The sequence below is a fragment of the Pollachius pollachius genome (assembly GCF_949987615.1).
Source record: "Pollachius pollachius genome assembly, chromosome: 12".
In the NCBI taxonomy this organism is placed as follows: domain Eukaryota; kingdom Metazoa; phylum Chordata; class Actinopteri; order Gadiformes; family Gadidae; genus Pollachius; species Pollachius pollachius.
Window position 1 is genome coordinate 5,190,802 of NC_136945.1, and position 12,739 is coordinate 5,203,540.

At 48.5% G+C, this 12,739-nt stretch overlaps 1 protein-coding gene across 1 annotated transcript; it reads right to left on the reverse strand.

The window, feature by feature from the left end:
* Positions 1 to 9,392: 9,392 nt before the first annotated feature.
* LOC307084147 (blue-sensitive opsin-like) lies at positions 9,393 to 12,496 on the reverse strand (the record flags this gene model as incomplete). Its single annotated transcript, XM_079748388.1, has 5 exons — positions 9,393 to 9,494; positions 10,030 to 10,269; positions 10,718 to 10,883; positions 11,517 to 11,685; positions 12,118 to 12,496. The coding sequence occupies 5 exons, from the start codon at positions 12,494 to 12,496 to the stop codon at positions 9,393 to 9,395; spliced, it is 1,056 nt and encodes a 351-aa protein (XP_079604514.1).
* Positions 12,497 to 12,739: the final 243 nt, after the last annotated feature.

Genomic DNA, 12,739 nt, shown 5'->3' on the forward strand with positions numbered 1-12,739 from the left:
TCAGGGACCAGACAGGAGTAAGGCTTAATCCGAATTCATTGCTCATTGCTCAACACTACCCCTCATTGCTCAACCCTAACCCTAACCCTAACTTTTAAGCCACCCCTACCCTGTGACATCATCATTAGTCATCATTAGTCAACTTGAAATGCTTGACCCCCAACCTCCCCGTGACCCCCTAGAAGATAACCAGACACCTGGTAATGCTACAAGGGACAGATTGGCTGCCATTGTCTCGGGCAACGAGCAAGCCCTATTGTAAAGATTTAACCTAAAATGGTATTTATATTATGTATTGTAGCGTCGGTCAGGAAGAGACGGAAGAATGAGACGGGAGACCAGGTTCAACCGCTTAGTACCACTCTCGGGCCCCTTACACCGCACGACTACGAGAGTTCTTTTTTATTTTTTAACGACCTCACAAATGGTAGCTCATGTCTACAACAGACACGTCACTCTCGGTGGCGGTGTCAACAACCATGAAAATGAACATGCCAATAGAACACACAACATCCCAAACCCATTAACCCCACTTAACCCCAACAACAGAACAAATCAACAAAACCCCTTTTGTCAACTGACAACCCCAACTCCCAGAATCCCCCGCGGCTCCGGAACATGGCGCCCACACCCGTGGTCGCCACACAGCCCCCACCTCAGGGGTCAGACTTCCCGACGACCCCATCATCTGTCACATAGTCCCTTAAGTGTTCAGGGGGCCGGCGCCGCCGGTTCGGCCGCTGAAGCCCCCCAGAGGCGGCAGCCGCGGGGCCAACAGCCCCACCCGGGGAGCCGGCAGGGACAGAGGAGCCGCCAGGGGAACCGCGAGGCGTTCCTCCTTCCTCACCAGCAACAACCGGGGCGAGGGGGCAGTACGGCGAGAGTCTGTCCTGGTGCAACACCACCACCCGCCCCCGAGCGCCCGGCATCCGCAGCCGGTACACCACCTCGGACACTTTGTCGAGGATTTCCCCCGGCCCCTGCCAGTGGCTCCGCAGTTTTGGGCAGACCCCCCTCTTTCTGACGGGGCAGTACACCCTCACCCTGTCCCCGGGTGTGAACGCTCGTCCCCAGCAGCGAGTGTCATAGCCCCTCTTCTGCCTCACCCCTGAGGCAGCCTGAGCCTGGCGGGTGTAGTCGTGGACCACCAGCAGGCGATCCCTCAGCCTGCGGAAATAGTCCATAGCCGCACCCCGGCAAGCTCAGGCTCGGGCGGGGACCTCGAACACCAAGTCCACCGGTGTCCGGAGCTCCCGCCCGAACATGAGGGCAGCCGGCGTGCAGTGACTGGATTCCTGCACCGCCGTCCGATAGGACCACAGGACCAGGGGCAGGTGACGGTCCCAGTCCCGCTGGTGCTGGCTGGTGAGGATGGCGAGCTGAGTGGCCAGGGTGCGGTTAAACCGCTCCACCAACCCGTCACTCTGGGGATGGAGCGGCGTCGTCCTCGTCTTGTGCACCCCCAGCCGCCGGCAGACCTCCCCAAAGACCTGGGACTCAAAGTTCCGCCCCTGGTCGCTGTGGAGCTCAGCAGGGACCCCGAAACAGGCAAACATCTCCTCCACCAGCCTCTCCGCGGTGGTGGCAGCGCTCTGATCCGGCACCGCATACGCCTCTGGCCATTTGGTGAAGTAGTCCATGGCCACGAGGACGTAGCGGTTGCCAGAGTCGGTGACAGGAAACGGCCCCAGGACGTCGACCCCCACCCGTTCCATCGGTGCTCCCACCAGGTACTGCTGGAGCGGGGCGTGGGAACGTTGGGCAGGCCCTTTCTGCGCCGTGCAGGTGTCGCAGCAGTAGACATGCAGCTCCACGTCCCGTCGACAGCCCGGCCAGTAGAACCGCCCCCGCAGGCGATGCAGGGTCTTGGCGTTTCCGTAGTGCCCCGCCCCCACCGAGCCGTGGACCAGCTGCAGCACCTGGGGACGAAGCACACGGGGCACCAACAGCTGCAGGATGTCGCCCTTCCCCCTAGGGTCCCGCCAGCGGCGGTGGACCACCCCGTTGTGGAGCTGGAAGCATCCCCACTGGGAGTGGTAGGCCTTCACCTCAGGCCCTCGTGCCGACACCTCTGGCCAGCTGGGGCGCTGCCCCGCCTCCAGCCAGTCTCTCACCAACGCCAGGGTCTCGTCGGCCCGCTGCTGCTGCTCCAGCTGACTCGCCGTCAGCAGGAGCCACCCCTCCGCCTCCCCGATGGTCTGGTCAGCCTCGGTGGTCTGGAGAGCCGCCACCATCGGAGACTCGTGGGCCCGCTCCTCCTGGCGCAGGCAGTAGCGACACTCCAGGACTGCACAGGGCCGTCGGGAGAGTGCGTCAGCATTGCTGTGGAGCCGCCCCGCCCGATGCTGGATCTCGAAGTCGTACTCCTGCAAAACTTCCAGCCATCGAGCCACCTGGCCCTCAGGGTTCTTAAAACTGAGGAGCCAGGTGAGGGACGCGTGGTCGGTGCGGATCAGGAAGCGCCTGCCATGCAGGTACGGCCTGAAATGCCGCATGGCCAGAACCACAGCCAACAGCTCCCGTCGGGTCACGCAGTAATTGCGCTCCGCCCGACTGAGAGTGCGGCTGAAGTAGGCGACGGGACGTTCCCCCTCCCCCACTCCCTGGGAGAGGACCGCACCGACCCCCACGTTACTGGCATCGGTGTCGAGGACGAAAAGACGACCAGCGTCGGGGTAAGCCAGGACCGGGGCCTCGGTGAGCACCGCCTGGAGTCGGGCGAAGGCCGCGGCGCAGGCGTTGTCCCAGACGTACGGCCGGCCCGCCTCGGTTAAACGGTGGAGGGGGCTGGCGACCGTAGCAAAGTGCTGGACGAAACGGCGGTAGTACCCCGCCAGGCCCAGAAAACTCCGCAGTTCGCCGGCGTTGGTGGGGGTCGGCCAGTCCCGGACTGGCCGACCAGTTAGTGGCTACGCCATGCTCGTTCAACACGTGCCCCAAGAACAGCGTTTCCCTGGCCAGCAGGGAACATTTGGCAGGGTTCAGCCGCAACCCGGCCCGGCGGATGGCCCCAAGAACCTCAGGGGAAGGAAAGGCGGCAGACACAGGGCCACGGGGAATGCAGGGACCGGGCACGAGGGCTCTGGCGGCCAGCGGAGTAGTCGTCAGGTTGTGCCCCGGGAACCTCAGCCTCTGCCCGGTCCCTGCATTCCCATCCGTCCAGGCGGTGCTCACCGAGGCCCCGGTCCTGGCTTACCCCGACGCTGGTCGTCCTTTCGTCCTCGACACCGATGCCAGTAACATGGGGGTCGGTGCGGTCCTCTCCCAGGGAGTGGGGGAGGGGAAACGTCCCTTCAGCCGCACTCTCAGTCGGGCGGAGTGCAATTACTGCGTGACCCGACGGGAGCTGTTGGCTGTGGTTCTGGCCGTGCGGCATTTCAGGCCGTACCTGCATGGCAGGCGCTTCCTGATCCGCACCGACCACGCGTCCCTCACCTGGCTCCTCAGTTTTAAGAACCCTGAGGGCCAGGTGGCTCTATGGCTGGAAGTTTTGCAGGAGTACGACTTTGAGATCCAGCATCGGGCGGGGCGGCTCCACAGCAATGCTGATTTACTCTTCGACGGCCCTGTGCAGTCCTGGAGTGTCGCTACTGCCTGCGCCAGGAGGTGCGGGCCCACGAGTCTCCGATGGTGGCGGCTCTCCAGACCACCGAGGCTGACCAGACCATCGGGGAGGCGGAGGGGTGGCTCCTGCTGACGGCGAGTCAGCTGGAGCAGCAGCAGCGGGCCGACGAGACCCTGGCGTTGGTGAGGGACTGGCTGGAGGCGGGGCAGCGCCCCAGCTGGCCGGAGGTGTCGGCACGAGGGCCTGAGGTGAAGGCCTACCACTCCCAGTGGGGATGCTTCCAGCTCCACAACGGGGTGGTCCACCGCCGCTGGCGGGACCACTCCGCCAGCGGCGGTGGACCAGTAGTTATTTCTCCTCACCAGATTGACCAGGACTCAAAATTCTTTCAGAATATTAATCTCTAGAATCAGACGCATTTATACAACTTTTCCCACAATTTCATATTAAAGCTAAATATGATAAAAAGTTTCACAGGCTACAAAAATAATCAAAAATTCACCAAAATCGCCACATAAAATCTTTAGACAAAGCTTCACAAAAATCATCGAACAGAATTTGTTTTACTTAGTTCCATTTGAGAAATATTGGCCAATAAAGTTGGAGCAGTTAGCCCATTTTTCTTTTGTTATTGTATAACTACCATACGGCTATCATTAGGTGGATACCATTAACAGTGCAAATGTTCAGATATGTACTCTTTTAAGAAAGCCCTTAATTCTCTTGTGAAATGTGTGCTTGGAGTTTTCATGATGTCGTGTGCTTATCAATCGACATTTTCACATTGTGAATGAGGCTTCGAAAGTTCAGGAATGTCAGTGGCTCAACGGGATAATGCCGTGTACTGGTGATCCTTAGGTTGAGAGTTTGAATCCTGATTAGAGCATTATAAACAAGCTGAACATAACATTCCGTGATTGCCACTCATTTAAGAAACACAACATTGAACAGCACCTGGAATTCATCAGGCAATCAACATTCCGGCTCATTAGTTTCCAAGAATCACTCTGCCAAGACACAGTATTGCATTAAGGGTAACTTCTTTGTTAACCATTTTTCTTCATAATTAACTCTGTCATATTTATATTTCTTCCCAGAATTTCAAAGATTTTTTTAGGTATTTGCTTTTAAGAAAGCCCTTAATTCACTTGAGAAATGTGTGCTTGGAGTTTTATGGATGTTGTATGTTTATCAATAGACATTTTGACCATGTGAATGAGATTGCAGTTCAGGGTTATCAGTGGCTCAATGGGATAATGCCTTGTACAGGTGGTCCTTAGGTTGAGAGTTTGAATCCAGATTATAGCATGCTGAACATGAAATTCTGCCATTGCCTTGTAGCTCACCTGAAAGACGAGGCACAGTATTGCATTAAGTGGAACATCTTTCCTTCATAGTCATATTTATATATCTTCCATTAGTGTGTTCTTGACTTTTAATTTTGTTGTGACTTGTTAATCACCGTTTGCGGTTATATTTATTATTATTATTATTATATTATATTATATAGATATAGAGCTCCAGGAGTCCGCAAACGGCAACAATGACTTCTCCTCCATGCTGTGGTTCACTCTGACAGCTCATTGGTCAATGGACTGCAGCTCATTTGCATTAAAGCTACAGACACCAGAAACAGGCACTGAAGGGACTGAAAGATAAGGGAATAGCGATGGGCAAGATTTTTTTTCTGAAAGCTATTTCCAGCAAACAGATTCAGAAACATGTTTTCTGGAACTCATATACTATGTTTACTTGTTGGGGAAAAAAACATAATATGTCTCCTTTAACTACTCACTCCTCCAAATCATGTTGTATGTATTCCTTTCCCTTTTGTATATTACTGTAACAATGGCCGCCATGCTCTAACAGGCCCCAAGGAGCAGTGCATACTTCCGCAATCCACCAGTGCTCAGCGGCCAAGCCTGGTATTGCAACTGTTTTTGCAGGCTGTGGACGAGTTCCTCGATTCATGGGGTCCTAGAAGTAGATATCCCCGTTCACTCCAATACAAGTGGGGAACAGTAATGTGTCTCCGCAAAAAAAATCTGGATATCAATCAAAGGCTCATAATTATCTTTATACCATATACTAATAAAATGTAAGTTTTCTCTTTTCAAAATGCTACCTCAAGCATTTTATTTTATTTATGTATTTTTTGCAGGAGAAGGACAACTAATTGTTGTCCAGATGGCAGGAGGAGTGTCATTTAAAGATCACATATAGAGAATCATCGGGGGGTTATTAACTTATACTTCCATGGTCGATAAACAATGCGACAGTGCCCGCTCAGACCTCTCACTGATGATGCTACAATGCTAACAATGCTAGTTAATGAGAATATTTCTGCATCCGGCACGTCATGCACGAGGGAGTGGCTAGGTGCCCATGATGCGGAAGCAAATCTCTCCTTGATGTTCCTCTGCGCCATTGACCAGTTTTAACAGGAATGAATGGGCGGCCATGTTTTAGTCCACTGTCCTTTCTTTAATAGGTCCATGACCTAGGTGGCTTTTAGGCTCCTCCGGAATCCAGAGCACAAGTCGGTGACAAACAAAGGTCAGCTATCAGGGAGAAATGGCAGGTCGATCTGTTTCTACGCTGGTCCAACTTTAGAGACTTCAGCCACTGATTGGATAGATGATGACTCCTCATCATCACCTCAACCCAGTCCCAACATCGGGCTCTCAAGTCTCACGCATTGGGCGTGAGAAACACGCATTTCAACCCATGCACACGCTCACACGCCACACTTCGTATTTCTAACGCAGAGAAATGACCAGGATAGCGCCCAACAACTTGCGCCGCTATTTAACAGTGGAATAATTATGTTTATGCACGTTTGCAACGTTTAACAAGTTCAGGGAAAAGTATATGCCTCTACTGGTGTTGCTTAAAGGTCCCATGGCATGAAAATCTCACTTTATGAGGTTTTCTAACATAAATATGAGTTCCCATAGCCTGCCTATGGTCCCCCAGTGGCTAAAACTTGCATTCGGTGTAAAACGAGCACTAGGTGTTCTGCTCGCCTTTGAAAAAACGGAGGCTCAAGCTGAATTGGAATGTGGTCCCATATGTCGTCATAAAGGATCTAAGCCCCTCCTCTTTCTCTGCCCTGCCTGCCCAGAGAATTTGCCCGCCAATGAGACACGACCGTGCGAGCGCCACGTGTGTGTGTGTGTGTGTGTGATTACACACACTGTAATGCAAGTGTTTGCTGTTGGTGTTATGGCGCATAACACGTCGGTTCTTTGACGTCTCTTGTATTTCCACAACGAGACTGTAGTTGGGGTTATCTCAGCCATGGTTGAGAATGAATTGGGGGAAAGGAACTTTGGCTTTGACTCCCTGAAGTACATGAACTGCAACATGCTGCCTGCCGCCGGTTGCCGCGAGGCACCTCCGCCCGGCAGTGGGCAGCCGGCAGTGGGCAGCAGGCAGCGCGCCGTTCAGTCTACGTCAGATTGATGTGGAAGTGGAAGAACAGAGACGTCGGAGAACCCGACAAAGTTGTTTGTAATTCATAATATCGTCTGGAGGTGCACACAGCTTTTGGCCGTGATAATATGCCTTATATGATATAGATATCTATGTATTATATGATATTATTTAGATATAGAGCTCCAGGACTGTAACCCAAGTGTTGTACACTTCCTTGTTATTTGGATAACCGTGCTGCTGTTGGTGTTATGGAGCATAACACGTCAGACTCTCGTCTCTGGTATTTCCACAACGAGACTCGTAGTGGAGGTTATCTCAGCCATGGTTGAGAATGAATTGGGGGAAAGGAACTTTGGCTTTGACTCCCTGAAGTACATGAACCACGACATGGAGGAGAAAGGGATTGTTGGCCGCGAATTTCTCCCACTTGAGCCCCGTTTCCCGCTGCCGAGGGACCACCACCTCGGCGCTGCATGAGGCGTTTGGGCCTAAGTGCTTACCGCTGACGAGGCGTTGGTCCCTTGGCAGGACTCCTGTGTGTTCTAGGATATTTACAGAACACGGCTAAAGGCTGTGTGCGCATCGCCATTGCGATACATCCACTGTAAACAGAGCGCATGGTACCGTGGCTGCAAGCTGCTCAGGGCCACAGCCCCACCCTCCTCTTTGACCCGCCTCTCTCCTCCTCATTTGCATTAAAGCTACAGACACCGAAGTGGCGCATTTGGGGAAAGCTCAATGTGCGACTGGCTCATAGTGGCTGTAATTCTGCACCACGGCTACATTTCGGGAACGTCTTCAAATACTGTGTTTGGGGCCTACTAATATCTATATTAAAGCATCCATAAAGTAGCATGCCATGGGACCTTTAAGCCAATCGCCTTTAGAGGCAGTGTTATTTCTGAATATAGTGTTAAGGGCCAATAATGCTTATTATCATACATTAGTCACCATGTCTGTGGACACATTTGTATGCAGTCACATGTTAATGTACCCCCGCCGCCGCCGACAAAATCTCACTCTGAACTCAGTTCAAAACTTGAGAGCCCTGTCTTCATCATGCATGAACGAAACTGGAACAAGGAAAAAAACAACAGTTATGCACATTTAAATCCTACACATTTATCAGACATCCGCAGGAGGTGTAACATGCTGCCATGCAGGATACCTCTCTGAGAGTGTTGGGTGATGGCTGCTTTAACCTGTGCACATTGATTGCTAGACTCGACATGTGTGCACACAAGCCCCAGAGCCAGGTAAGGCTGCTTAAACCCGCCAAGTAAGCCAAGTGTAGTAGCAAATGTGTGTATGTGATGATCCATGGAAATAAGGGTTTTGTCTTGTTTGCCTGACAGAACCATGATTTGAATAAATGTGGAGTAATTTGAGGCATCCACTGGGAAGCTCCTTTTCGAATAATTGTAAAGACAGTTATGTAATTGCAAGCACAAACACACACGCATGCACAAATTATGAAGACATAAATCAAACATAGAACTCTTTTTTTAATTTGATTTTACATGTGTGTCTTTTGGTCTATAAATAGCCTCCCACAATGTGCTTAAGTCAGTAATAACATTTTCCTTGGCAGAGGAGCTACAATGCCTGATTGAAAATGGGGGGTCTAGGGGTGATGGTGGTCTTTTACACCTCTGATCTCATCACCATTCCTTGCTGTGCATTTTAAGGGTCGGTCTGGAATTCTGTTGATTCTGAATTGTATGTGCTTGTTAAATGTTCACTACTAGCTGAAGTCAGATTTTCCCCTGGATACAGAATGGAAACTCCCTGATGCCATTGGTCGAGGGAGCATCTGAGTTCTCACTGGTGGTCCGCTTGGAGGGACCCCCAAAGGTGTTATCTGATTGGATCACACCTGATCAACCTTTACATATGGCACTGTGTTCTCTTCACATCAGCCAGGCTAAATAATTAGCATGCATTCACCTGTATGCGTGTAGACGTGTGTTTGGTATTGGAGAGATATGATGTCATTGTAAAAAAGAATCAAATACACTTCCTACTTTATTTTACAATCATCCTTTTCACTTTAAGCATTTATATTTGAAATCATCTACTTTCACTGACTCTGCAGTCCAACATGTATGCCTACATTATCTTATTTTACTGTGCATCATTACAGCCTATATGTATGATTAACATTTTTATTTGAAGTATGGAAATGCAGGTTACGTTATCTATGGTTATTGTCAATAAAAATTCATTCTCAGTTCTTTAAGCCCTTTTTTTTTAATTTGCATATCATTTTCTATATGATTTTTAAGATTTTGTTGAACTCATACATCATACATTCAGTGGTACATACAATTCAGTTAATAAAATAGTCACCTATATGCAATAATAATACAAAATTAAATGCTTGTCTGAACTATGCGGGTCCAACTTTTGATACTTCAGTTGTTGATTGAGTCGAAGTTGACTCTTCGTCACTGTCGCTCATCCCAATCATCTTCATCATACATGAACGGAACTGAAAATCAAAAAAATATTATTGGTCACTGAGTCAATTCTAACTCTTACCTTGATCAATTTGTCCCTTCAATAATACTCAAATTTACACTAACTTTCGGTTTAATATATAGAAGAATATCATTCAATTCAATAAACAAAAATTCTAAATGTTCTGCACTTTTTCTGACCAAAATATCAGATACAGTCCTACTGCTTAAGAAGAAAAAAAAAAAAAAATTAGCTAGCTGAAGTGGCTTACAATATCTGTAAATGAGCGTTAGACATGTTAGAAAGCAACATGCTTCTTTAATGTGACGGCATTCCCAACCTTCTTCATGTTACTTATTATTTTTCTAAATTAAACAAATGTTGGTTTGTCAATTGTGTAACTAACAATTCAACTGCTGCAGCTTTTTGATTTCTGTAACTCATGGACAGAAATCAAATTCTAATTGGACATCTGCTATCTAAACTAAACATTTAATGTATATCTAATGTAAACATTAGATACACAAGTTGATAACGCAGGCCTCCTAGCTTATAAGCCAACAAACCTGTTTGTTTAGTAGGATGTAGATGACAGGGTTGTACACAGTGGAGGCCTTGGAGAGGCAGGAGGGTATGGTGGCCAACCTCAGGTCGAAGGTCTGACCACGGTTGTTCACGACCCACAAGGCAAAACTGGCGTAGGGCAACCAGCACACCAGGAACCCGAGTACCATGATCACCACCATCCTGGTGACCTCTCTTTCTGCCTTCTGGGTGGAGACCGAGTCCGCCTGGGCCTGTGCTGCCTGTGGGGACGGAGAACCATTTGTGGATTCTGTGGAAACCATTGTGATAATGGTAATCATAATCATAATATTGCCCTTCTTTAAACAGAGCTGCAGGATCATTTTCTACAGGTGACAATGTTTGAGTCCCTTTCAGCTGAAAGCTTCTAGGTGAATTCTGCACTGTCCATAACCTGTAGGCATTGTTGAGCACGTTTCCAAAGCCTGGCTGCTCGTTAAAGGCATGTATAAAAAAGAAGCAACATAGTTACTAATACATATCTATCTATTTCTGAGTATAAACCATAAAAAAACATCGGCGGACGATTAAAATTCTGACGACTTACATAGTGAGAGCTGAGGACAATCCAACCATAGGCCTGTATATACTAAGCTCTTTCTGATCCACACTGACGCAATCTCAACCCCACTCATTAAGACTCTATACAAACGGAGGCTTCCTGCTAACCATCTTCATGGTGTAGAGGAGATTGCTGTAGCAGAAGACCATGGTGCTGAAGGGGACGGCGAAGCAGAAGCAGAAGAGGAACATCACGTAGGACTCGTTGTTGTATTTGTTGTCCGTAGTGTACCAGTCTGGCCCACAGGAGCACTGCATACCCTCCGGGATGTACCTGTGTAGGATTTAGTATTTCACATCAGGTCACACACGTTACACGCCACCATTTTTGTGCCATTTTCACAATTATAACTAGTTGCTTGGTTATTCAACAATGTTTTGTCAAAAAGTACCACGATGGTGGGCTGGAAATGTAATCATGGAAGTTAAGATCACATGATTGATTCCTTCAGATCATATAATTGAAACGGTTAAACAGAGATGTCACCGTTATATATGATTGTCACAGCCATTAATTACTCAACCACACATACACACCACATATGCCAAGAAGGGGCATTGTCACAACAGCCATCATATTGTTGTCAACACATTGTTTAGTGATGTTGTATGACATAACATAATCTAAATCATCATTTGAATTAATTTTTTTATTAAATTGAACACGCCCTTCTACAAAATCAATTCTACCACATGATACTGTATAATCTAAATCATTGTTTGAATTTATTTTTAAATGAAATTGAACTCACACTTCTACAAAATCACTTCTTTCTCCATATGAAAGGACACATGGAGAAAGTTGGTAATATTTATAATAATAGTTAAAGTTATTTATAGTCATATTAGACATAGTAATATTCAAAGTCATAGCAGCAGTAATGGAGGCTTTCTCTGTAACACTGACCTGCTCCAGCCGAACAGTGGGGGGAGGGCAGCGGCCAGAGCGAACACCCAGGTGACCGCACAGCCCATGATGGCGTGGTGGCTCCTGAAGGAGAACTGACCCAGCGGCTTGCAGATGACCAGCCATCTCTCCACCGCCACCACGGCCAGGGACCACAGGCTTACCATGCCTGCAACCACATGGCAAGAATACACCTTCAGCTTTTTGTAACTATTGCAATAAACAGCACAATGCACCATTCAACGTATGAACATCAATGACCGCTGTTGATAATTGTATGTATTTATTCTGTGTTTTGCAGAGGGACATATTTAATAAGCAAAGTGTGTGTAGAAATGTTGTATTGTCAAACTGATGGGTTAACAAAATATTTTCCAACAAATCACAAAAATAATCTAGATGAGGACAGTTTGAAGAACATTAAGTTGAGTCATTTCTTACACTTCTTAGGCTTAAAAAAAAAAGTTACTAACTTCAATGGGGAGGCCTGTACCTCAACCCTGTATACTATTAAATGTCCGTAATACGATATATATTGGCATTTTGATTGGAACAAGGAACAAAACAAACAAGGCATAATAACTGTCCCTATAATCCTTACCCCCCAGAGTAGCGGTGAACCCTTCGACCTTGCAGGCCAGCGGGCCCAGCACCATGTATTTGAAAGCAAAGCACACAAAGCAAGTGAAGGAGCCAATGGCGGCCACAAGGAGGTTGGCCACGGCCAGGTTCACCAGGATGTAGTTGAGGTGCGAGCGCAGCTTCTTGTATTGGACGGTGCACGCGATGGTGAGCAGGTTGATGCTGCTGCCGGATGCAAAAAGGAAGAACATGAAGGCTGACATGGAGTAGAAGATGCCTGTGCTACCCAGGTGGTCCTGGGGAACCAGGAAGGGGCTCATTGCCGTAATGTTGTTGGTGTCCAGGGGAATGGGGATCCAGAAGTCCTCTGGGAGCTCTGTAGGGTAACTGGACCTCATGTTTCCCCTCGTATTGTTGAGCCCGATATAAAATAATAAGTTCTGCTTTCTTTCTTGATCGATCAATAGTCTTCTTTTCAATCCACTGACTGGGTGACTGACTGACTGCTTATCATTGATCTGGCTTCTGTTACTGAATGAGACATAGGGTTGTATATATAGGAGTGGCGACTATTAGTAGCCTGGTGTTCATTGGCCCACAGGGAGGGATTTTACAGCAGGGTTAATTACTAAGAGGTTCAA